Source organism: Sphaeramia orbicularis, chromosome 17 (genome assembly GCF_902148855.1).
Source record: "Sphaeramia orbicularis chromosome 17, fSphaOr1.1, whole genome shotgun sequence".
Lineage (NCBI taxonomy): Eukaryota > Metazoa > Chordata > Actinopteri > Kurtiformes > Apogonidae > Sphaeramia > Sphaeramia orbicularis.
In genome coordinates, this window is record NC_043973.1 from 55,672,296 (window position 1) to 55,695,994 (window position 23,699).

The 23,699-nt window shown below is 46.1% G+C and overlaps 1 protein-coding gene across 8 annotated transcripts in view; it reads left to right on the forward strand.

Moving 5' to 3' along the window:
* The window catches only part of LOC115437503 (disks large homolog 1-like), a 131,761-nt gene extending 108,344 nt beyond the window's left edge, over positions 1 to 23,417 (forward strand). For 5 of the 8 annotated variants that reach the window (XM_030160702.1, XM_030160704.1, XM_030160706.1 and 2 more), the window contains 16 exons: positions 124 to 260; positions 1,002 to 1,146; positions 1,370 to 1,499; positions 4,711 to 4,867; positions 6,376 to 6,478; positions 6,562 to 6,676; positions 6,758 to 6,934; positions 7,361 to 7,427; positions 12,086 to 12,182; positions 16,828 to 16,869; positions 17,631 to 17,681; positions 18,014 to 18,115; positions 18,238 to 18,410; positions 18,790 to 18,899; positions 19,080 to 19,171; positions 21,808 to 23,417. In XM_030160702.1, coding sequence (XP_030016562.1) covers positions 124 to 260; positions 1,002 to 1,146; positions 1,370 to 1,499; positions 4,711 to 4,867; positions 6,376 to 6,478; positions 6,562 to 6,676; positions 6,758 to 6,934; positions 7,361 to 7,427; positions 12,086 to 12,182; positions 16,828 to 16,869; positions 17,631 to 17,681; positions 18,014 to 18,115; positions 18,238 to 18,410; positions 18,790 to 18,899; positions 19,080 to 19,171; positions 21,808 to 21,914 — 1,805 coding nt within the window. In that variant the 3' untranslated portion in view covers positions 21,915 to 23,417. Of the gene's footprint in view, positions 1 to 123; positions 261 to 1,001; positions 1,147 to 1,369; positions 1,500 to 4,710; positions 4,868 to 6,375; positions 6,479 to 6,561; positions 6,677 to 6,757; positions 6,935 to 7,360; positions 7,428 to 12,085; positions 12,183 to 12,547; positions 12,582 to 16,827; positions 16,870 to 17,630; positions 17,682 to 18,013; positions 18,116 to 18,237; positions 18,411 to 18,789; positions 18,900 to 19,079; positions 19,172 to 21,807 lie in introns of all 8 variants that reach the window. The other 3 variants (XM_030160703.1, XM_030160708.1, XM_030160705.1) reach the window with 2 other exon arrangements.
* Positions 23,418 to 23,699: the final 282 nt, after the last annotated feature.

The following is a 23,699-nucleotide window of genomic DNA, read 5'->3' on the forward strand; positions in this document are numbered from 1 at the left end:
TATAGTCAAATAAAACACTGCCCCCCCCCCAGTGGCTGATGAATGGAACAGCAGGTTAACTGTGGTGTCTAATCCTCTGATGGATGTCTGTCCTGATCCGGTTCTGATCCGTATCTGCTCCAGGTCTGGGCTTCAGTATAGCAGGCGGAGTGGGGAACCAGCACATCCCTGGAGACAACAGCATCTACGTCACAAAGATCATCGAGGGCGGAGCTGCACATAAGGACGGGAGGCTGCAGATCGGAGACAAGCTGATGGCTGTAAGAACACAAGCAGAACCAGAACCACTGCCCGATTACAAGAATAGAACCCAAAACTACAACTCATTAACAAGAATAGAACCCAGAGCTCAGAACCATGGCCCCTTTACTGGGTCTGTCATATTTTTGTCCAAATTGTGATATCTGCATCTAATGGATCAGTGATGTCACAGCAGTGTTTTTCAACCTTGGGGTCAGGACCCCGTCTGGGGTCACCTGAAAGTTCTCATAATTGATTAAAAAACAAACAAAAAAAATACTGTACTAATATAAATCTGTGTTGAGTTGACAGAGCCAATCCCAATCCATATCAGACAAACTGTGGTTGTGAAACTGCAGCACTGTGGTTCTGTTTATCTGTCAAATGTTCACTGTGGTCAGTTTCAGATGCTGCAGCTCTTTCATAATTCATAGTTTGAGTTCGTTTGTTCAGTATTAATTGTCAGCCTTGTAAATCACAGCTGGACTGACTGTACATATCCTGACCAAGGAAAATCAAATTCTCCCTTTGTGCAGTAAACTACACCTGGATTTACTGCCTCTGTCCACAATAATATACATTATATAGACTAAATGTCCTCTAACATCAACCTGGATTTGAAACAGAGGATAGAAAACTATTACAGGATCAAGAACTAATTAATTATAGCAAAAAAAAATTGTCTCTGTTTTGAATGTCTGTGTGTGTTTGTGTGTGTGTTTTTCTGTGTGTGTTTGTGTGTGTGTGTGTGTGTTTTTCAGGTGAACAGTGCTTGTCTGGAGGAGGTGAGCCACGAACACGCCGTCACTGCCTTGAAAAACACTCCTGACGTGGTTTACTTGAAAGTGGCAAAACCCAACAGTGTCTTCATGAATGACAGCTTTGCTCCCCCCGACCTCACCAACTGTAAGTCCAATACACGACCATGCACGGGGGGGGTGTTTAAGGTGGCCCTGCAATGGTCTTTAGTATCGATGCCATGTTAAATGACTGCAAAACTGCAATGCACCAGGCACCGATGATGGTGATTATGATGGGCGGGGGTGGAGCTGACACTCGGTTGTAGATGTCCGTCCCTTCCACCTGTATGTGAACCTAACGCCGCCTTCCTCCTGCTCTGCATCCTCAGCTTATTCTCAGCACATGGAGAACCATATCAGCCCCCCCAACTTCCTGGGACAGACCCTCCCCCCGCCGGCCTCTTCCGGACGCTACTCCCCGACACCCAAGAGCATGCTGGGAGATGACGACGTCAGCAGGTGAGGCCAAGCACTGCCAGGAACACTGCAAAATAAAAACTCCCCACGATGGATATAGTCTGTAGAGTCCAGGGCCCGTATTCCTAAAGATTCTTAGTGCAAAAAGTTGCTCCTAGTGCCCAAATTCTAAGAAAATTCTTAGAATCATGATGTTTTCTTAGAATTTCCCCTAAAAATTATGAGTAGATCCTAGTAAAAATAAAAGCTATTCCTAAAGAATCCTAGCCCTTCAGAGAGCTCCTAAGGTGAGATCTGTTAAGAGCAGGGAAGAAGACTTTTAAGGGGCTTAGGAGTTCCTTAAGCAGAGGACAAAATGGCCGAGGGAAGAGGCAGGAGGGATATTCTCTAAACACTGGATGACAGTAAATTAATTAAACGCTACAGATTGCACTGGAAAAAAAAAACATAAAAATTTTTTATTATTCTGGCAGCAGGGGTGCCAAAAAAATACTGTAAAATAACGGAAAATAACCATCTCATAAAAATACAGTAATTTTCCATAATTAAAATACAGTTTTTTGCCCTAACTTTACATGAGATTTTACATATTTTTTGACTTCTTAATGTTTAATAAAGAATATTTACATGTATTAAAACAATTGAATTACCTATAAATATGTATTTAAATAATTTTCAATGGGACTAAGTTGTACGATCCACTGATAAAAACTGTATTTGGACAGTTTATCAGTGCTTATACATGTTATGCATTCACAAAAATACATTTATTCAACATTTTTGTTGTGAAACCTCCTGTAATTACACAAGATATTTGTCAATTAACAAACAAGTCTGGTTAAACTTACAGAACAAATACTTCTTATACAGTTAATTATCAGTAATTTTATCTCATTTTATTATTTTTTTTTTTACAGTATTAAACTTTAAATTAACAGTTTAATCTCATGAACAGAAAATAAATATTTGTGAAATTACGATACATTTGCAAATGTATTTTAACTGTATTTTTCTGTGGAAAAAAAATATTTTAAAAAATGGAAATTTTATGGTTATTCACAGTTTTTTTGTGTTGTTTTACATTTGACATGTTAAGTCACAGTCTATTTATATCATTTCATAGATATTTTCCTGTATCTTAAAAATACAGGAAAAATCTGTAAAATAAACAGTAAAAATTCTGTTAAATTACAGATTTTTTTTACAGTGGGCCAATTAATATGAGCAAATAAATATAACTATCACTATGTGAATACTGTGCAAGTGGGCCTGAGTTTTTTCACACATTTTGTAGGATAATTTTAAAGTATAGCTTACTATTCATTGAACAGATATTTTCTTTTATGTGAAATATTATTTACAATTACACAGTCTTCATAAGATTAGATTCTAAGATTAAGTTTATCGATTTGAGGGTCAACCCCTTGGCCATTATCACCAAAAGTATAGTTTTTTGTAGCTTTTAGGATCAACTAATCACAGCTTTTGAAATGATGACTCATACCTAGCAACGGGGTCAACCACACCTCCTCACTAAGATAGGCATTTCTGTCCATTCCTTGCTCAGAGTTCTCTGAGAGTGTTCTGGAATCACTCCTAAGCTCAGACTCCTTGCTAGGAATTTTAGGTTAAGTTAGGAGCTCTGTGAGAGGATTCTCAGAAGCTTTAGGAATATGGGCCTAGATCCACAGCTGCTGCCCCCCGCCCAGTGGTTCAGGCCTGGGACTGCGCTCAGCCCACCAGGGTCCCTCTGACCATTAGACCAGGGCGTCCCGCAGTGGGGTACCCAGACCCCCAGGGGTACTCTGATAGAAGCTCAGGGGGTACTGGAAATGTTTTTGGACAAATCCATTAAATAAGTCATCATGTACAGAATATAAAATAAATAAATAGAATTAATGCAGAAATATCAAACACAATAAATACATTCATATAATAGTTTTATTGTCTTTGGAAACATTTGAAGAACATTTATATTTTATATGATTCAAAATGAGTTCATTTCAATAGATAAGGAATTATTTTTCGGTGACAAAAGGTTTATTTATTGTTATCATCAGTGATAGAGGGCACTTTTCAGTTTATATTTTACACAAAATTTACTATAAACGTGTTATTTTTTGTATATTACAGTTAAATATATGTTGTTTGTTTATAAAGTTTTGTAAATATAAACAGACACCTTTGACACAGGAACACATTTGGACTCAAAAATGCTGAAGTGAGAGTTGGGGGTACTTAGATAAAAAGTCTATTTCAGGGGGTATTCTGCTGTAAAAAGTCTATTTCAGGGGGTATTCTGCTGTAAAAAGTCTATTTCAGGGGGTATTCCGCTGTAAAAAGTCTATTTCAGGGGGTATTCCGCTGTAAAAAGTCTATTTCAGGGGGTATTCCGCTGTAAAAAGTCTATTTCAGGGGGTACTCCGCTGTAAAAAGTCTATTTCAGGGGGTACACCACTGTAAAAAGTCTATTTCAGGGGGTATTCCGCTGTAAAAAGTCTATTACTATGACATAAAGCATGTGGGTCAAACTCATTTTGGTTCAGGTTCCACATACAAGTCCAGTTTGATGTGCAGCGGGTCGGACCAGTAGAATAAAACCAGAATAACCTACAGATGATGACAGATGCAGAAATGTACAATTACATCATGAATGTTTTTATATCTATAAACTATCCTTTTACAAAAGAATGGGACTGATATGAAGGACCACAGTCTGAAGTGTCAGTTTATCAGTTCTACATGTTCATACAAACACACACAACATTAGAGAACATCTGGAACCAAACATTCGATTACATGATCCACACAGAAGAGTCTGGTTTATTCCAGCTCAAAATGTCAAGTGTCATGTGATACCTTCTTTTATCATGTGACACTATATGAATAAATTGGATTGATTGATTGATCAGTTCTAATTGTCCAGACTCCTGACTGTCATTATCTTCTGTCTAATTTTTGGACTTTGTAAATTCATCCCCTGGACCCAACTGACCCTTCAGATGGCCCATTTTGGCCTGTTTTAGCTTGTTTTAGCCTGTTTTGGTCCGTTTTAGCCTATTGTAGTCTGTTTTGGCCCATTTTGGCCTGTTTTGGCACTTTTTAGCTTGTTTTGGCCCATTTTGGCCTGTTTTGGCACTTTTTAGCTTGTTTTGGCCCACAGGCCGTATGTTTGACACCCCTGACATAATGTGGAGTAGAACTGTGTTTATAATCTGCCCTGTCATGTTCTGGGTGGTGGGTGGTTCTTCAGGGAACCCAGGAAGGTGGTTCTACACAGAGGGGCGACGGGCCTGGGCTTCAACATCGTGGGAGGAGAAGACGGAGAGGGGATCTTCATCTCCTTCATTCTGGCAGGAGGACCAGCAGACCTGTGTGGAGAACTGAGGAAAGGAGACCGACTGGTGTCTGTACGTGATGGATGGATGGATGGATGGATGGATGGATGGATGGATGGAAGAGTGGAGGGATGGATGGACGAACAGATGGATGGATGGATGGCTGTAGTATCAGTGGTCCGTCCTCCTCCTGGTCTTCCTCCAGCCATGCAGCTTCTCTCTGGTCCTCCTCTGTAAACCCTGTCCCTTCAGTCTAACTGACCCTGGTCCTCCTCTGTAAACCCTGTCCCTTCAGTCTAACTGACCTTGGTCCTCCTCTGTAAACCCTGTCCCTTCAGTCTAACTGACCCTGGTCCTCCTCTGTAAACCCTGTCCCTTCAGTCTAACTGACCCTGGTCCTCCTCTGTAAACCCTGTCCCTTCAGTCTAACTGACCTTGGTCCTCCTCTGTAAACCCTGTCCCTTCAGTCTAACTGACCCTGGTCCTCCTCTGTAAACCCTGTCCCTTCAGTCTAACTGACCTTGGTCCTCCTCTGTAAACCCTGTCCCTTCAGTCTAACTGACCCTGGTCCTCCTCTGTAAACCCTGTCCCTTCAGTCTAACTGACCCTGGTCCTCCTCTGTAAACCCTGTCACTTCAGTCTAACTGACCCTGGTCCTCCTCTGTAAACCCTGTCCCTTCAGTCTAACTGACCTTGGTCCTCCTCTGTAAACCCTGTCCCTTCAGTCTAACTGACCCTGGTCCTCCTCTGTAAACCCTGTCCCTTCAGTCTAACTGACCTTGGTCCTCCTCTGTAAACCCTGTCCCTTCAGTCTAACTGACCCTGGTCCTCCTCTGTAAACCCTGTCCCTTCAGTCTAACTGACCCTGGTCCTCCTCTGTAAACCCTGTCCCTTCAGTCTAACTGACCCTGGTCCTCCTCTGTAAACCCTGTCCCTTCAGTCTAACTGACCCTGGTCCTCCTCTGTAAACCCTGTCCCTTCAGTCTAACTGACCTTGGTCATCCTCTGTAAACCCTGTCCCTTCAGTCTAACTGACCCTGGTCCTCCTCTGTAAACCCTGTCCCTTCAGTCTAACTGACCTTGGTCCTCCTCTGTAAACCCTGTCCCTTCAGTCTAACTGACCCTGGTCCTCCTCTGTAAACCCTGTCCCTTCAGTCTAACTGACCCTGGTCCTCCTCTGTAAACCCTGTCCCTTCAGTCTAACTGACCCTGGTCCTCCTCTGTAAACCCTGTCCCTTCAGTCTAACTGACCTTGGTCCTCCTCTGTAAACCCTGTCCCTTCAGTCTAACTGACCTTGGTCCTCCTCTGTAAACCCTGTCCCTTCAGTCTAACTGACCCTGGTCCTCCTCTGTAAACCCTGTCCCTTCAGTCTAACTGACCTTGGTCCTCCTCTGTAAACCCTGTCCCTTCAGTCTAACTGACCTTGGTCCTCCTCTGTAAACCCTGTCCCTTCAGTCTAACTGACCTTGGTCCTCCTCTGTAAACCCTGTCCCTTCAGTCTAACTGACCTTGGTCCTCCTCTGTAAACCCTGTCCCTTCAGTCTAACTGACCCTGTATCTGCGTCTGCTCGTTGTCCAGGTGAACGGCGTCGACCTCCGAAATGCCACCCACGAACAGGCGGCGGCCGCTCTGAAGAACGCCGGGCAGACAGTGACCATCATCGCCCACTACAGACCTGAAGGTGAGACACCCAACACGCCCAAGCGGCGGTCACATGACCCGTAGGTATGGGCCAATAACGCGGACCGCCCTGTCCCCGTGCAGAGTACAGCCGCTTCGAGGCCAAGATCCACGACCTGAGGGAGCAGATGATGAACAGCAGCATCAGCTCTGGCTCCGGCTCCCTGAGGACCAGCCAGAAGAGGTCGCTGTACGTCAGGTGAGTCCGGTGCACAGGCCCAGCCTAGCCGCCCCGCTGACAGCCCCGCCCCCTTAACGTCCCTGTCCCTGTGTCCCGCAGGGCCCTGTTCGACTACGACAAGACCAGGGACTCAGGTCTGCCCAGTCAGGGACTCAACTTCAAGTTCGGGGACATCCTCCACGTGGTCAACGCCTCCGACGACGAGTGGTGGCAGGCGAGACAGCTGACGGCTCAGGGGGAGGTGGAGGAGGTGGGGGTGATCCCCAGCAAAAGGAGGTCAGTGCACTTCTGTGGAAGACCTCAGATCAGTGAGAAGGAGATGATTCAGGATGAGGATCAAAGGGTTCAATCTGAAACCAGAACAGACGACAGATTTAAAAACTGTTACTAACACTGAGGGAAGGACCATCAGCTGCACTGATGACCTTTGTCCTCCTATCCTGATAACATTTGACCCCTGTCTCCTGATGGCATTTGACCTCCTCTCCTGCTGACCTTTCACCCTCTCTCCTGCTGACCTTTGACCTCCTCTCATGCTGACCTTTGACCCTGTCTCCTTGACCTTTGACCCTCTCTCCTGCTGACCTTTGACCCTCTCTCAATGACCTTTGACCCTCTCTCCTGATGACCTTTGATCTCCTCCCCTGCTGACTTTTGACCCTCTCTCCTGATGACCTTTGACCTCCTGTCGTCCATCCACAGGGTTGAGAAGAAGGAGAGGGCGAGACTAAAGACGGTGAAGTTCAACGCCAAGTCTCGAGACCGGGGGGTGAGTCCTGGACTGGTTCTGGGATGTTCTGTGTAGATTTAGGGACGGGTTCTGACTTCAGCTCACAGCGGTTCTGGTTCTGGTTCTGTCAGGGTGTGCTGGTTCGTGTGAGTGAGAAAGCATTAGTGTTTTCACATCCTCCTTAAATGTCTGATTTGATTCACAACCCGTTTTATCACTGAACCTGGTTCATCGGTGAACCCGGTTTATAGATCAGTCAGTAATTGTTGATTGATCTGATAGTTTGATGCAGTTCAGACGACTGGAGTGAATTATTTCCATGACATTTGTGGCGTTGGGTGGTTTTTTGGAGTTTTTTGGTGACCTTTGACCTTCTGTTTGCGCTAACATACTTCAGAGTTAAATCCGACCGTAAGCTTTGATTCAGTCGTGTGTTCGTACATTCAGAACTGATCCAGCAGTCGCGCAGTCTGAGGCAGAAGAAGAACGGAAGATGTTCTGGGTCGTTTTGTGTCGTTATGAGTTTAGTCCAGACCTGATCCAGACTGGACGTAGACCTGATCTAGACTGGATGTAGACCTGATCCAGGCTAGATGTAGACCTGATCCGGACTGGACATAGACCTCATCCGGACTGGACGTAGACCTGATCCAGACTGGACGTAGACCTGATCCGGGCTGGACGTAGACCTGATCCGGGCTGGACGTAGACCTGTTCCAGGCTGGACGTAGACCTGTTCCAGGCTGGACGTAGACCTGTTCCAGGCTGGACGTAGACCTGTTTCAGGCTGGACGTAGACCTGTTGGATGTTGGATCTGTGTCCGTCCTCTGTCCTGTTTTTTATTGGTGTTAAATAAATGTCAGTAAAAACATATGGTGAATTATTTGAATCCAGTCCAGCGTTAAAATCCATTCCACATTTTTCTGTTGGTTTAAAGAGTTAAATAATCCGACATATTCAGAAACTAGAAAACACAGTCAATCTGGTCACAGCCTCAAAAGGTTTGCACTGGTTAAAGTCACTATTTACTTTGATCTTTGACCCCCATTTTTTAAAATTCTGTTAATTATGTTAATTGTTTTTCTTCGTTTTGTTCATTAGTCCAGTTAATTTTTCCGTCTTTTTACTTACTTTTGTTCCATACTCTTGTTCCTGGTAGAAAACCTCAGTACATTAATGCCATGAATCTGCTACTGTTTGAACTAAAGGGTTAAAGACGTGTTCAGGTCAAAGGTCACAGTAAATACGATGGTTTATAGAAGCTGTTTTTGGCATTCAGCGGTGGTATTTCCTGCTGTTCGTCAGATTGGATGTAAATACAGACAGATAAATCCACTCCTGGACACAGTTCAACCCTCTGGGATGACCTCTGACCTCTAGTGTTTGCATTGTTGTTGGATGTGAAGTGTTTCCGTTGGTTTCGTCGGTTCTGTGAATGTGGGCTGAACCCGTCCCTAAATGCAGCCGTAGTGTTTTTGTGTGAAACTCCTCGTCTACAGTTGAAGTATTTCCTGCATGTCGACAGAGGACCCGCCTCCACGTACTAATGTGTGACTAACGTGGACGCGGCCGGAGTTAACAGCATGTTCTAGTTTTAGTTGTTGATGTTCGACACGTGTTTTTCTTCTTCATGTGTTCGACGTCTCAGCAGCCAAACCGCAACCGCAGCCCCTCCCCCCACCTTTTAAACAGTGTGTTCGCTTTAACACGCGTCGCCCGAACGCCTCGCCAGTCGCCGCCCGCTAACATCTTGACAAGAAGGGGGCGGGACTCACATGCATGCCCCACCCCCCGCTCCGCCTTCAGCCCTCACCTGTACTGATACAGAGAAAAAACGCTTGACATTGACTCGCTGCTGCTTCCTCCTCTTCCTCACCTCTCACCCTGCTCTCAGCCTGCAGCATGTCATCCCCTGTCACCATGGAAACGCACAGGCAAATTAAAACAGTTCACCAGCAGGGGTCAGTCTGGTACCAGAACACACCATCCAACCAACCCTATGTTTGCACAGACTGCATCTGAAACTCATGATTATTGCTCTGTTAGCTTAGCTCTATTAGCTAAGCTCTGTTAGCATAGCTCAGTTAGCTTAGCTCTGTTAGTGTAGCTCTGTTAGCTCTGTTTTTAGACTCAAACAGCCACAGTTAAACTATTAATCCCCTCTGTTAGCTTAGCTCTGTTAGCTTAGCTCTGTTTTTAGACTCAAAGAGCCACAGTAAAACTATTAATGCCCTCTGTTAGCTTAGCTCTGTTAGCTTAGCTCTGTTTTTAGACTCAAACAGCCACAGTAAAACCACTAATCTTGGCTCTGTTAGCATAGCTCTATTAGCTTAGCTCTGTTTTTAGACTCAAACAGCCACAGTAAAATCACTAATCCCCTCTGTTAGTTTAGCCTTGTTAGCTTAGCTCTGTTTTTAGACTCAAACAGCCACAGCAAAACCACTAATCCCATCTGCTAGCTTAGCTCTGTTAGCTTAGCTCTATTAGCTTAGCTCAGTTAACTTAGCTCAGTTAGCTTATCTCTGTTTTTAGTCAAAAACAGCCACAGTAAAACCACTAATCCTCTGTTTTCTGCTGGTTTGTGTCGACAATAACTGAACTAAAAATCTGTTTGAATCCAACAAACAAGTTGAGAACTGTCACAATTTAGTCTGAACCGTGGATCGACAAATGGAAACTTAGCAACGATAAGAACATCCCATAATAACTGTCTACCTTCATCAGCCTCAGAATCCAACTCCATTCTGTCCATTTCCATCTGAGTCCAGTGGAGGAAACACCCACTGTAGTTTGATCACGTCTGTTCTAGGACTCGGACAGTTGTGTCTTTATGGTTCTCATCTTCAGAGTGACTCACTACTCCCTCTGGTGGTCACAGAAATAATGTGAGCTTCATATTTACCATCCAATACATTGGCGTCTTTGGCAGAAGTTCACAGCTCCATATTCTAATGTAGGTGAATATTGTAAAGTACAAATACTACACAGACACTGAAACAGCAGCTGAAACATCAAACAAAAGGTTCTTGACATTAACTCTGATTTACAAACCACTGAACCTCTTAACATATTTGTCCTTAAACACCACATATGAGTGATTCAGGAACCTGGAACTTTCTGGTGTGTTTAAATGAGTCTCACCAGGAACCAAACCCCACCCTCTGCTTCATTTGACGTCATGTTCCTGGTGGTTTTTCTTCGTTTTCTGTGTATTTGAAGTGGTTCTAGTCTCAGGTTTCATCCACTGGTTCATGAGTCGACATATTCAACATGAGGAGCTTCTGTTTGGTTTCACGTATTAACACATTGTCCATGTCGTCATGTCTGCTGACCTCTGACCTGTGAACGTCACCATCTGCATGTCATCTGCATGTCCTGTTCCTCCTCCTGCTGCCTTCACTGTCACCCTGTAAAACTCAGTGTCCGCCTCAGCAGCTTAGTTCAGTCCAGGCTTTAACTGGGGAACCTGAACACACCGTTCCAGACCCAGGACGTGTGTGCGTCCTTCAGTTTCCACATCACATACATGTGTTTATTCTGCTTAAAGAATCAGTCTGAGTCCAAACGGCACACGTAGTGATGGTTCTGGATGGAACCCATCTGCACATCAGAACACGTTCAACTGAGGTGAAACATTCAGATTTAGTTCAGTGAAGTGTCCTCAGTCCCAGACAGCGGAGGATGGACCAGCACCAACCCGTGAGGACGGACTGGACGCGCTCATTCATGGAAACTGGGAGGAACTTTGTACCAGTTCTGAACCTTTCATGAACCCTTTAGAACTGAGGGATGAGTTCCCTCCTTCCATCTGTTGATGAGTTTCAGCGTCCGTCAGTTTCAGCCTCTGTCAGTTTCAGTCTCTGTCACTTTCAGTCTCCATTAGTTTCAGTCTGTCAGTTTCAGCCTCCGTCAGTTTCATTCTGTCAGTTTCAGTCTCCGTCAGTTTCAGCCTCTGTCAGTTTCAGTCTGTCAGTTTCAGCCTCCGTCAGTTTCATTCTGTCAGTTTCAGTCTCCGTCAGTTTCAGCCTCTGTCAGTTTTAGCCAGTCAGTTTCAGCCTCTGTCAGTTTCAGTCTCCATCAGTTTCAGTCTGTCAGTCTCCGTCAGTTTCAGTCTGTCAGTTTCAGTCTCTGTCAGTTTTAGTCTTCATCAGTTTCAGTCTGTCAGTTTCAGTGTCCGTCAGTTTCAGCCTCCGTTTCAGCCTCCAACTGTTTCTGCCTCCATCAATTTCAGCCTCCGTCAGATTCAGAGTTCGTCAGTTTCTGCCTCCGTCAGTTTCAGCCTGTCAGTTTCGGCCCCCATCATTTTCAATCTCCGTCCATTTCAGCCTCCGTCAGTTTCAGCCTCCGTTTCAGCCTCCAACAGTTTCCGTCAGTTTCAGTCTCTATCAGTTTCAGCCTCCATCAGTTTCAATCTCCGTCAGCCTCTGTCCTGAGGCTGAGCGGTCCATGTGCTTCCGTCCAGCTGGTCTCAGGTGTTTCTGTTCATGTGCTGCTTCTGTTTCAGTCTCTCGTTTCTATTGGCCACTGTTACTGAGTCTCTCTGAAATCATGACAGACTGATCCTTTAATCAGAGCAGATTCAGCCCACAACCTCATTCTGTCCGAACCAACATCAGACTCCCCCATCTCCCCTTCCTCTTCTTTTGTTTCCTCCATCACCCATCCTCCTCCTCCTCCTCCTCCTCTTCCTCTGCAGTCTCTCAATGACAAGCGTAAAAAGAACCTCTTTTCCCGAAAGTTTCCGTTCTACAAGAGCAAAGAGGCGAGTGAGCAGGAGACCAGCGACGCCGATCGTAAGTATCAGCGCGGCGGTTGGGGGAGGCGGGGTGCTGAGCGGTCTGTCTGAAAGACGATTGGCCGGCGACAGGAGGAGAGGCCGGCTGAGAGATGATGAGGCGGTTACCACGGCAACAGGGCCCGCCTCACAAACGAGTTAACCAAAAAAATAAATTAAAAAAATCCAAACCTCCTAGCAGTCACAGATGAAAACAGCTGATCCAGGATCCTCAGGTCTGATCTGACCTTTGACCCAACATGGCCACCCTACTGCCAGGTTCCCACCTCCGTTGCTCCGCCCTCTCCGTCTGTCGCTGAAACTCAGTAACGTTGTTTCTTGTGGTTGTTTTTCTCCTCGTTGACTCGACTCTGCTGACATCAGGACAACAACGACGACACGCTTTCCAAAGGACACAGTAAGTGCCCCGCCCCCTAACCCCCCAAGCCCCCCCCGCAGCCTCCAGCAGCCCATTGGACCAGCTCTGAACCAGTTCCACCTGAGGGTTTAGAGTTGATCAGAGTCAGAACTGAGGGATCATCATCACCACGTCTATGGATGGGAATTGAGAAGAAGTTGGTGTTTCTGGTTCCATTATGGATTGATTCAGTTCACTTATCGATTCAGTTCACTTATCGATTCAGGTCACTTATTGATTCAGTTCACTTATCGATTCAGTTCACTGATTGATTCAATTCTCTTACCGGTTCAGTTCACTTATCAATTCAGTTCGCTTATCGATTCAGTTCACTTACAGATTCAGTTCACTGATCGATTCAGTTCACTTATCGATTCAATTCACTTATCGATTCAGTTCACTTACAGATTCTGTTCACTTGCCGATTCAGTTCACTTACAGATTCTGTTCACTTACCGAGTCAGTTCGCTTATCGATTCAGTTCATATATCGTTTCAGTTCACGTACCGATTCAGTTCACTTATCGATTCATTTCACTTATCATTGCATTTCACTTATCAATTCAGTTCATTTATCGATTCAGTTCCCTTATGGATTCGGTTCACTACACTGATTCAGTTCACTTACTGATTCAGTTCACTTATCAATTCAGTTCACTTATCGATTCAATTCGCTTATCGATTCAATTCACTTATTGATTCCCTTTGAATTAGGGACTAAACTATGGTCCCAATGTGTTTGTTGACATGAACCTTGTGCCTGTGATTGAACCAAAGCTCCTCCAGGTTTGTAAAGGTGGAGTTAAAGGAGTGCTCCATCCACCTGCTGCTCCTCTGAGCGTCGTCATGGAGACGATTCATAACCAATAGTAAAGCAGGTTGACATTAACAGTATCCATAGACCCGGGAGGAGTTTAATGTTAGTCTCGGCCCCCTTGGCTAAGCAGCCAATCAGAGGCGTTCCATTGGTTCAGTTTAATTGGATGCTGTGGTTAATGTTTGTACATGTTGGACATATTTAACTGATGTAAAAGGTCCAAGTGTCGACTTTACTGTGAAATAGAACCAGACTTTAGAGGAGACAGAACTGAAACACAGAAATGACCCAATGACGTCGTTAAACGGACTAATGAGTCCACAGAACTGAACTACTGGAACTGGTTCGCCATAAGAACTGGTTCTGATTCCCATCTTCAACCACTTTCATCAACCACTGCTGCTCCTGAATGACTCAGATCTTTTAGTCCAGGTTCAGACACCTGGACCTGATGAGGCTCAGCCTGGGGTTCAGTTCTGAGAAAAACCCAGTATCTGAAGTGTGTGTCTGTGGAACATGTGTCATCCAGTGTTTTCACACATGACCTGAGGTGGCGTTAAAACCTGTGCCTTAGACGCCTCCCCCACCAGGACCAGGATCCAGGTTCAAGGTCCAACTTAAATCCACGTCATAACCACGTCTGTAGATGGTGTCCTCACAGTGGAACCGGGTCAGAGCTGGTTTTCCGGGCCCTGGGTCTCCATGTGGATGATCCACTGTGATCAGTCCACATCCACAGTGTGAATGAAACCAGAGAGGAGTCTGAACAGAGGTGAATGAGGAGGTGCATGAGGAAGTGAATGAAGTGAATGAGGAGGTGAATGAGGAAGTGAATGAGGAGGTGAATGAGGAGGTGAATGAAGTGAATGAGGAGGTGCATGAAGCGAATGAGGAGGTGAATGACGAAGTGAATGAGGAGGTGAATGAGGAGGTGAATGAAGTGAATGAGGAGGTGCATGAAGCGAATGAGGAGGTGAATGACGAAGTGAATGAGGTGAATGAGGAGGTGAATGAAGTGAATGAGGAGGTAAATGAGGAGGTGAATGAAGCGAATGAGGAAGTGAATGAGGAAGTGAATGAGGAGGTGAATGAAGTGAATGAGGAGGTGTATGAAGCGAATGAGGAGGTGAATGAAGCAAATGAGGAGGTGAATGAAGTGAATGAGGAGGTATATGAAGTGAATGAGGAGGTGAATGAAGGGAATGAGGAGGTGCATGAAGCGAATGAGGAGGTGAATGAAGTGATTGAGGAGGTGAATGAAGTGAATGAAGAGATGAATGAGGAGGTGTATGAAGCGAATGAGGAGGTGAATGAAGCAAATGAGGAGGTGAATGAAGTGAACGAGGAGGTGTATGAGGAGGTGAATGAAGTGAACGAGGAGGTGTATGAGGAGATGTATGAAGTGAATGAGGAGGTGTATAAGGAGGTGAATGAAGCGAATGAGGAGGTGCATGAGGACATGAATGGAGCAAATGAGGAGGTGTAGGAGGCAAATGAGGAGGTGAATGAGGAGGTGCATGAAGTGAATGAGGAGGTGTATGAGAACGTGAATAAAGTAAACGAGGAGGTGCATGAAGCAAATGAGGTGAATGAGGAGGTGTATGAGGAGATGAATGAAGCAAATGAGGAGGTGCATGAAGCGAATGATGAGGTGAATGAAGTGAATGAGCAGGTGTATGAAGTGAATGAGGAGGTGAATGAAGCAAATCAGGAGGTGTATGAGGAGGTGAATGAAGTGAATAAGGAGGTGTATGAGGAGGTGAATGAAGTGAATGAGGAGGTAAATGAGGAGGTGAATGAAGCGAATGAGGAAGTGAATGAGGAGGTGAATGAAGTGAATGAGGAGGTGTATGAAGCGAATGAGGAGGTGAATGAAGCAAATGAGGAGGTGAATGAAGTGAATGAGGAGGTATATGAAGTGAATGAGGAGGTGAATGAAGGGAATGAGGAGGTGCATGAAGCGAATGAGGAGGTGAATGAAGTGATTGAGGAGGTGAATGAAGTGAATGAAGAGATGAATGAGGAGGTGTATGAAGCGAATGAGGAGGTGAATGAAGCAAATGAGGAGGTGAATGAAGTGAACGAGGAGGTGTATGAGGAGGTGAATGAAGTGAACGAGGAGGTGTATGAGGAGATGTATGAAGTGAATGAGGAGGTGTATAAGGAGGTGAATGAAGCGAATGAGGAGGTGCATGAGGACATGAATGGAGCAAATGAGGAGGTGTAGGAGGCAAATGAGGAGGTGAATGAGGAGGTGCATGAAGTGAATGAGGAGGTGTATGAGAACGTGAATAAAGTAAACGAGGAGGTGCATGAAGCAAATGAGGTGAATGAGGAGGTGTATGAGGAGATGAATGAAGCAAATGAGGAGGTGCATGAAGTGAATGATGAGGTGAATGAAGTGAATGAGCAGGTGTATGAAGTGAATGAGGAGGTGAATGAAGCAAATCAGGAGGTGTATGAGGAGGTGAATGAAGTGAATAAGGAGGTGTATGAGGAGGTGAATGAAGCAAATGAGGTGCATGAGGAGGTGCATGAAGTGAATGAGGAGGTGAATGAAGCAAATGAGGAGGCGAATGAGGACGTGCATGAAGCAAATGAGGAGGTGAACGAAGTGAATGAGGAGGTGAACAAAGTGAATGAGGAGGTGAACGAAGTGAATGAGGAAGTGAACAAAGTGAATGAGGAGGTGAACAAAGTGAATGAGGAAGTGATGTCCTGATAGAGACCGAGGCAAATACACCTTCTACCCCACATCCTCCTCTACTTCTACATGTTCTCCTCCTCCTGCTCCTGCTCCTCCTCCTCATTTCACTGCTGTTCCACCTGCAGGTCATGGACTCCTGGTCTTCACAGGCTCCTTCCTGATCTGATCATTAAAGGGGAAACCCCAGTTCTGTTCCTGTTCTTATGGTTCTGTTAATAGTTTCACAGTCAGATCAGAGTGAACGTAGAACAGACAGAAGAACATCATAGACCTGTAACAGATCCACGGTGGATCAGAGAACCTTCACATGAACATCTCCACTCCGTTGTTAAAGTGTCAGTGAGTTTATTAAACCGTGGTCCCTCCTGGAATCAGAGATAAAGTCCAAACTAAGATGAGTTCAAGGACAGTCAGTAAAAAACAGAATCAGGTCAAACATACCTGTAGTTTGACCCGTTTTAACGGTGAGAACAGAACGTTCAGATAGATTCATGGAACGTACACTTTTTGTCAGTTATTGATTTCTGTCCTGATCACTTTTGCTTTAATATCATCGTATAAACACCATCTGATGTGAATTTGAACTCTTTCGTGTTTTTTAACGGGCTTCCTGTCTGCTCTAAAAGACAACTTGTCTTTCTGCTGCTGTCTGCGGACCAGTCCACCGCTGCCAAGGCAAAGCATTGTGGGAAATCTGACCCCCTGTGTTTGTGTCGTTTTCAGAACATGTGACGTCTAACGCCAGCGATAGTGAGAGTAGCTACCGTAAGTCAGCCGTCGCCATCACCTGACGATTCACAGACACGCTAACGGCGCTAAACGCTAACTCCCCGCTAACACTCGCTGCTGATTGGCTGGTTCTGGCATGAGCTCAGCGGCTCAGTCTGTCCCCGCTGTCGTCCTTGAGCGCCGCCTAACAGGCTGATGCATGACAGGATGGAGTGTGTGTGCGTGCGTGCGTGCATGTGTGTGTGCTTTTTAAAATAACACAGATGGTTGTATCTTTTTGACCTTTAACCTTTGCACACTTCACTTCCCTGGATTAAGATTCAGATGAAGGCTCATTTATGTTCTACATTAAAGACAGACGGAGCAGTCTGTCTGTGGGGCTTCTCCTTCTTCTTCTTCTTCTCCTCCTCCTCTTCCTCCTTCTTCTCCTTTCTTCTTCTTCTCCTTCTCTTTCTCCTTCTTTCGTCTTCTTCTTCGTGGTATTCGTCCAGTATGCCCGCCCTCTGGTGGATTGATTGGCAAATGCTCATTCTAATACATGGACACCATTGGAAACAGATGAACCTGTTAAAGTGAAAATAAATGAGCCTTTAGTTCACATGAAACCATCACATGCACACAGTTCACCCTCAGTCTGTCCCCTTCACTCATAAACCTGGACCTGCTCAGTCCATCTGGACCTGCTCAGTCCACCTCAGACACTCATAAACCTGGACCTGCTCAGTCCACCTCAGACACTCATAAACCTGGACCTGCTCAGTCCACCTCAGACCCTGACTCTGTTTGTTTGTTTGCAGGTGGGCAGGAGGAGTACGTCCTGTCGTATGAACCCGTCATTCAACAGGAAGGTCAGTCTGAAACACACGCATCATCTGTCTGTGATTAGTCGTCTCAGCTGTCAATCATCCTTTAATAAACATCAATGAATGGAACAGAAAGTGATGATAGTCTGTCAAATGGGCGGGGCATGGGTGACAGAAACAGGAAGTGATCGTAGTCTGTCAAATGGGCGGAGCATGGGTGACAGAAACAGGAAGTGGTGGTAGTCTGTCAAATGGGCGGAGCATGGTGACAAACAGGAAGTGATGATAGTCTGTTAAATGGGCGGGGCATGGGTGACAAACAGGAAGTGATGGAGGAGGAGTCCATGTTTTCATCCTGATGTTTTCCTGTCCGATAGTGAGCTACACTCGTCCCGTCATCATCCTCGGCCCCATGAAGGATCGGATCAACGACGACCTGATCTCCGAGTTCCCTGATAAGTTCGGATCCTGCGTCCCACGTAAGACTTCCCGCCTTCACTCAGACTGCGAACTGATGCCTTGACGCTCACACGGGCCAACGGTGTTTTCTCACGTCCCGCTGAAGCCGTAGAAATAACTCAGAGCCGCTTCTTGTTGTCAGATACGACTCGGCCGAAGCGCGACTACGAGGTGGACGGCAGAGATTATCACTTCGTGGTGTCCAGGGAGCAGATGGAGAAGGACATCCAGGACCACAAGTTCATCGAGGCCGGACAGTACAACAACCACCTGTACGGGACCAGTGTCCAGTCGGTCCGAGAGGTGGCCGAGAAGGTATGACCATGACTGACTAGGGCTGACCATGACCATCCATTGACTGACCGACAGACTGACCAACTGACCACTGACCGACAGACCGACCACTGACTGACAGACTGACCACTGACCAACAGACTGACCACTAACAGACCGACTACTGACCAACAGACCAACCACTGACCAACAGAATAACCGATAGACTGACCACCGACCGACAGACTGACCACTGACCGACAGACCGACCATTGACCAACAGACTGACCACTGACTGACCTCTGACTAACAGAATGACCACTAACAATAGACTGACCACTGACCAACAGTGACCACTGACCAACAGACGGACCAGCGTCCACCGTGGTCCTCAGTCCCACCTGTTCCTTGTCGTTCTCAGGGTAAACACTGTATCCTGGACGTTTCTGGAAACGCCATCAAGCGGCTCCAGCTGGCTCAGCTTCATCCCATCGCCATCTTCATCAAACCCAAATCTGTGGAGAACATCATGTGAGTCCGGACGCAAAATCTGACCATGAGTTTTAACAAAACAGTAAAAGCCCGACGGCGACATTCAGATGTTGACCTCCAGGGTTCCGTCGTCATCAGGCTTTACTTGTTTTCTTAGAACCATTTCAGTTTCCGCCTGAACCGGGTCGTACGTACGTGAACTGACACTGTCGCTTTCAGGGAGATGAACAAGCGTCTGACGGAGGAACAGGGCAGGAAAACCTTCGACAGAGCCACCAAACTGGAGCAGGAGTTCACTGAGCATTTCACAGGTGAGACCTGGACCCGGGGTCCGGACCTGGACCAGAGACCAGGACCCGGACCTGGACCAGAGACCAGGACCCGGACCCAGACCTAGTTGAAGAACACACGTATAACAGAGCAAATGCCATTAGAACTGGGGTACTATTACTGGACCTTCATCCTCCACCGTATCAGTTCCTCTTTTTTCACCTTGTTTATCAGTTCCATCACATTTACTGAGCTTTTAAAAAGAGATAAGGAACCTCCGCTGTCTGACATGTTTGTAAGTAGTATATAAGTTTAGCTAAAGTCAGTTAAACAACGAGATCAAACCTGACAATGACTGATTAATATGTACACTGACACCAACTGGACAGGAGGAGAACTACAGGAGGGGTACTACAGGAGGGGTACCACAGATGGGGTACCACAGGAGGGGTACTACAGGAGGGGTACCACAGATGGGGTACCACAGGAGGGGTACTACAGGAGGGCTACTACAGGAGGGGTACCACAAGAGGGGAACCACAGGAGGGGTACTACATGAGGGGTACAGGAGGGGAACTACAGGAGGGGAACTACAGGAGGGGTACCACAGGAGGGGTACTACAGGAGGGGAACTACAGGAGGGGTACAGGAGGGGAACTACAGGAGGGGTACTACAGGTGGACGAACGTGGTGTCATGTGACAGAAGCACCAGTGTTGTATTCAGAGTAGAGGAGAATTGTAGGATCTCCTCTATGTTCTCCTTTTTTCCTCTCTCTGTTCTCCTATGTTCCCCTCTACATTCTTCTCTCTTCTCTATGTTCTCCTCTGTGTTCTCCTCTACGTTCTTTTCTCTTCTCCTCTTTGTTCTTCTGTGTTCTCCTCTGTTCTCCTCTGTGTTCTCCTCTGTGTTCCCCTTTCTGTTCTTCTCTGTTCTCCTCTCTTCTCCTGTGTTCTCCTCTGTTCTCCTCTCTGTTCTCCTGTGTTCTCCTCTCTGTTCTCCTGTGTTCTCCTCTCTGTTCTCCTCTCTGTTCTCCTCTGTGTTCTCCTCTCTGTTCTCCTGTGTTCTCCTCTGTGTTCTCCTCTCTGTTCTCCTCTGTGTTCTCCTCTGTGTTCTCCTCTCTGTTCTCCTGTGTTCTCCTCTCTGTTCTCCTCTGTGTTCTCCTCTCTGTTCTCCTCTCTGTTCTCCTGTGTTCTCCTCTGTGTTCTCCTCTGTGTTCTCCTCTCTGTTCTCCTCTGTGTTCTCCTCTCTGTTCTCCTGTGTTCTCCTCTGTGTTCTCCTCTCTGTTCTCCTCTCTGTTCTCCTGTGTTCTCCTCTGTGTTCTCCTCTGTGTTCTCCTCTCTGTTCTCCTCTGTGTTCTCCTCTCTGTTCTCCTGTGTTCTCCTCTCTGTTCTCCTCTCTGTTCTCCTGTGTTCTCCTCTCTGTTCTCCTCTGTGTTCTCCTCTCTGTTCTCCTGTGTTCTCCTCTGTGTTCTCCTCTGTGTTCTCCTCTGTGTTCTCCTGTGTTCTCCTCTCTGTTCTCCTCTGTGTTCTCCTCTCTGTTCTCCTCTGTGTTCTCCTCTGCGTTCTCCTCTCTGTTCTCCTCTGTGTTCTCCTCTGCGTTCTCCTCTGTGTTCTCCTCTGTGTTCTCCTCTCTGTTCTCCTGTGTTCTCCTCTGTGTTCTCCTCTCTGTTCTCCTGTGTTCTCCTCTGTGTTCTCCTCTGTGTTCTCCTCTCTGTTCTCCTGTGTTCTCCTCTGTGTTCTCCTCTGTGTTCTCCTCTCTGTTCTCCTGTGTTCTCCTCTGTGTTCTCCTCTGTGTTCTCCTCTCTGTTCTCCTGTGTTCTCCTCTGTGTTCTCCTCTCTGTTCTCCTCTCTATTCTCCTCTCTGTTCTCCTGTGTTCTCCTCTGTGTTCTCCTCTCTGTTCTCCTGTGTTCTCCTCTGTGTTCTCCTCTCTGTTCTCCTCTGTGTTCTCCTCTCTGTTCTCCTGTGTTCTCCTCTGTGTTCTCCTCTGTGTTCTCCTCTCTGTTCTCCTGTGTTCTCCTATGTGTTCTCCTCTCTGTTCTCCTGTGTTCTCCTGTGTTCTCCTCTGTGTTCTCCTCTGTGTTCTCCTCTCTGTTCTCCTCTCTGTTCTCCTGTGTTCTCCTCTGTGTTCTCCTCTCTGTTCTCCTCTGTGTTCTCCTCTGTGTTCTCCTCTCTGTTCTCCTGTGTTCTCCTCTGTGTTCTCCTCTGTGTTCTCCTCTCTGTTCTCCTGTGTTCTCCTCTGTGTTCTCCTCTCTGTTCTCCTCTCTATTCTCCTCTCTGTTCTCCTGTGTTCTCCTCTGTGTTCTCCTCTCTGTTCTCCTGTGTTCTCCTCTGTGTTCTCCTCTCTGTTCTCCTCTGTGTTCTCCTCTCTGTTCTCCTGTGTTCTCCTCTGTGTTCTCCTCTGTGTTCTCCTCTCTGTTCTCCTGTGTTCTCCTCTGTGTTCTCCTCTCTGTTCTCCTGTGTTCTCCTGTGTTCTCCTCTGTGTTCTCCTCTGTGTTCTCCTCTGTGTTCTCCTCTCTGTTCTCCTGTGTTCTCCTCTGTGTTCTCCTCTCTGTTCTCCTGTGTTCTCCTCTGTGTTCTCCTCTCTGTTCTCCTGTGTTCTCCTCTCTGTTCTCCTGTGTTCTCCTCTCTGTTCTCCTGTGTTGACCATGTTCTCTTCATGTTCTCCTGTTTTGCAGCCATCGTGCAGGGCGACACCCTGGAGGAGATCTACGACCAGGTGAAGCAGATCATCGAGGAACAGTCGGGTCCGTTCATCTGGGTCCAGTCCAAGGAGAAGTTATGAAGCCACTCCTCCTTTCACGGCCCCGCCCCCCTGACCTCCGACCTCTGATTAACCCCGCGCCGGCTGAACAGAGTGATTGTTGTTCTTTTTAGTTGTGGTTCTTTCGGCCCGGTCGGGGCTCGGCCGTCGGGTTCTACCGGAGACCAGCAGAGTTAAAGCACACGGAACGGTACCGACGCCGCTTCAGGACAAGAAACGTACGAAGAAGCGCTTTGTCTTTAGTTCTTTTGTTTGTTTGTTTGTGGGTTTTTCCTCCTTTTCTTTGGTCTCCATGGTGACGTGTTGGACAGACAGACGGTTTCAGTCTCAGGCAGCGTCCTTCAGTTCAGGTGAAGACGGAGACTCAAAAAGCCCGACTTTGCACGTCGGAGCTTGAACAGCATGTCTGTCAACCCCGTCGGTTTCCCATCAGCCCCTGCTCCTCCTCGTCTCCACGTGTTTTGTTTCTTTTGGGTTTTTTATACATTTCAGTGGATTCGTGTTAAGTTCGGTCGGATTTTTTTGCCACGGGACGTTTGTTCGGGCGCTGTGCGGTTCATGTTCCGCCACCGGAGGGCGCCGCACGCCCCAAAAAAACGCCCGTCGAACCACATGAAACCGACCCGCGATGACTGATTTATTCGTATTCTGCACACGATGTTTTTAGATCAACTCCGATTTCACCACCGGACGTTTTTAACTTTTTACTCGGACACGTGAACGACATTTCACTGTAAAAGACGTCATCACTCAAATGGAAAATCGATCCGAGCTGCATCCGTTAAACCGTTTCCACTCGAAGCAGCGTCGACGGCGCCTTTTAATGAAAGCAAAACGCAGAAATGAGGAAAATATTTGAACATTAAGACAGTTCGTACCGAAAAGGACCACGTTTTCAATACTTAAATACTAAATGTTTAATTCTAACTCGTAAATGACAAAGGAAATTTTCTTCAATTTGACAAATTTCTAAAACGTTATGACAGCGACTTGTGAAAAACTATGACACGAAAAGTCATAGGATCAAAAAAGACAAACGAGCTCATGGGTAATTAACAGTGAATTCGACTCCTGACAAAAACCGGACTGGATTCAACGGACTGGACTCGGACCCGTCACGGTTCCATCCGGTCGTCGTCGGTTTCATCCTTGTCCCGCCGCGTCCTCAGTGTCTTAACATGAACACGTGTCGCTTTGTGTTTGTGAAGCCGAGCCGCCGCCGCCTCCTGGCGTCCACACGCGTGACGACGATGCAAACGTGCAGGCGTTTATTGTACAATGAGATTTTGAGACAGATATTTAACCCTGGGTAAACTGCCTATTTTGTTATAATAAAGTCTATATTGAACTTTACTTAAGCACTACTACTACGGGAATTATTTTCTTTGCATTGCTAATCATATATGAATAGAAAAGTATAAAGATATTTGAATATGAATATATATTTTTTCTTTTTCTTCGATCACCACCTCCTCTGTCTTTTAATTTTCTTTTTTAAGCATAAATAAAAATTAACAAGAAACCAGAAAACGCTGCGGACCTTTTCTTTTTGTGGTGATGGTTGTCTGAAGGAAACAGGTTGAAGGCAGATTTAATTATTTATTTATTTACCACTTTTACAGTTGATCAGATGTCATTAGACTTAAATACAGTTTAACGTGTCATCATGTGAAAACAATGACGAGGAAACGGTCGACGCTACAGTAACAAAAGACACTGAACTCCAAAACCACGTTGAATCCTCAAGGTTGGGTTCAAAGAGACGTCGAAGCAACTGAAGGAGGCGCCGTTGAGCTGAAAAACCCA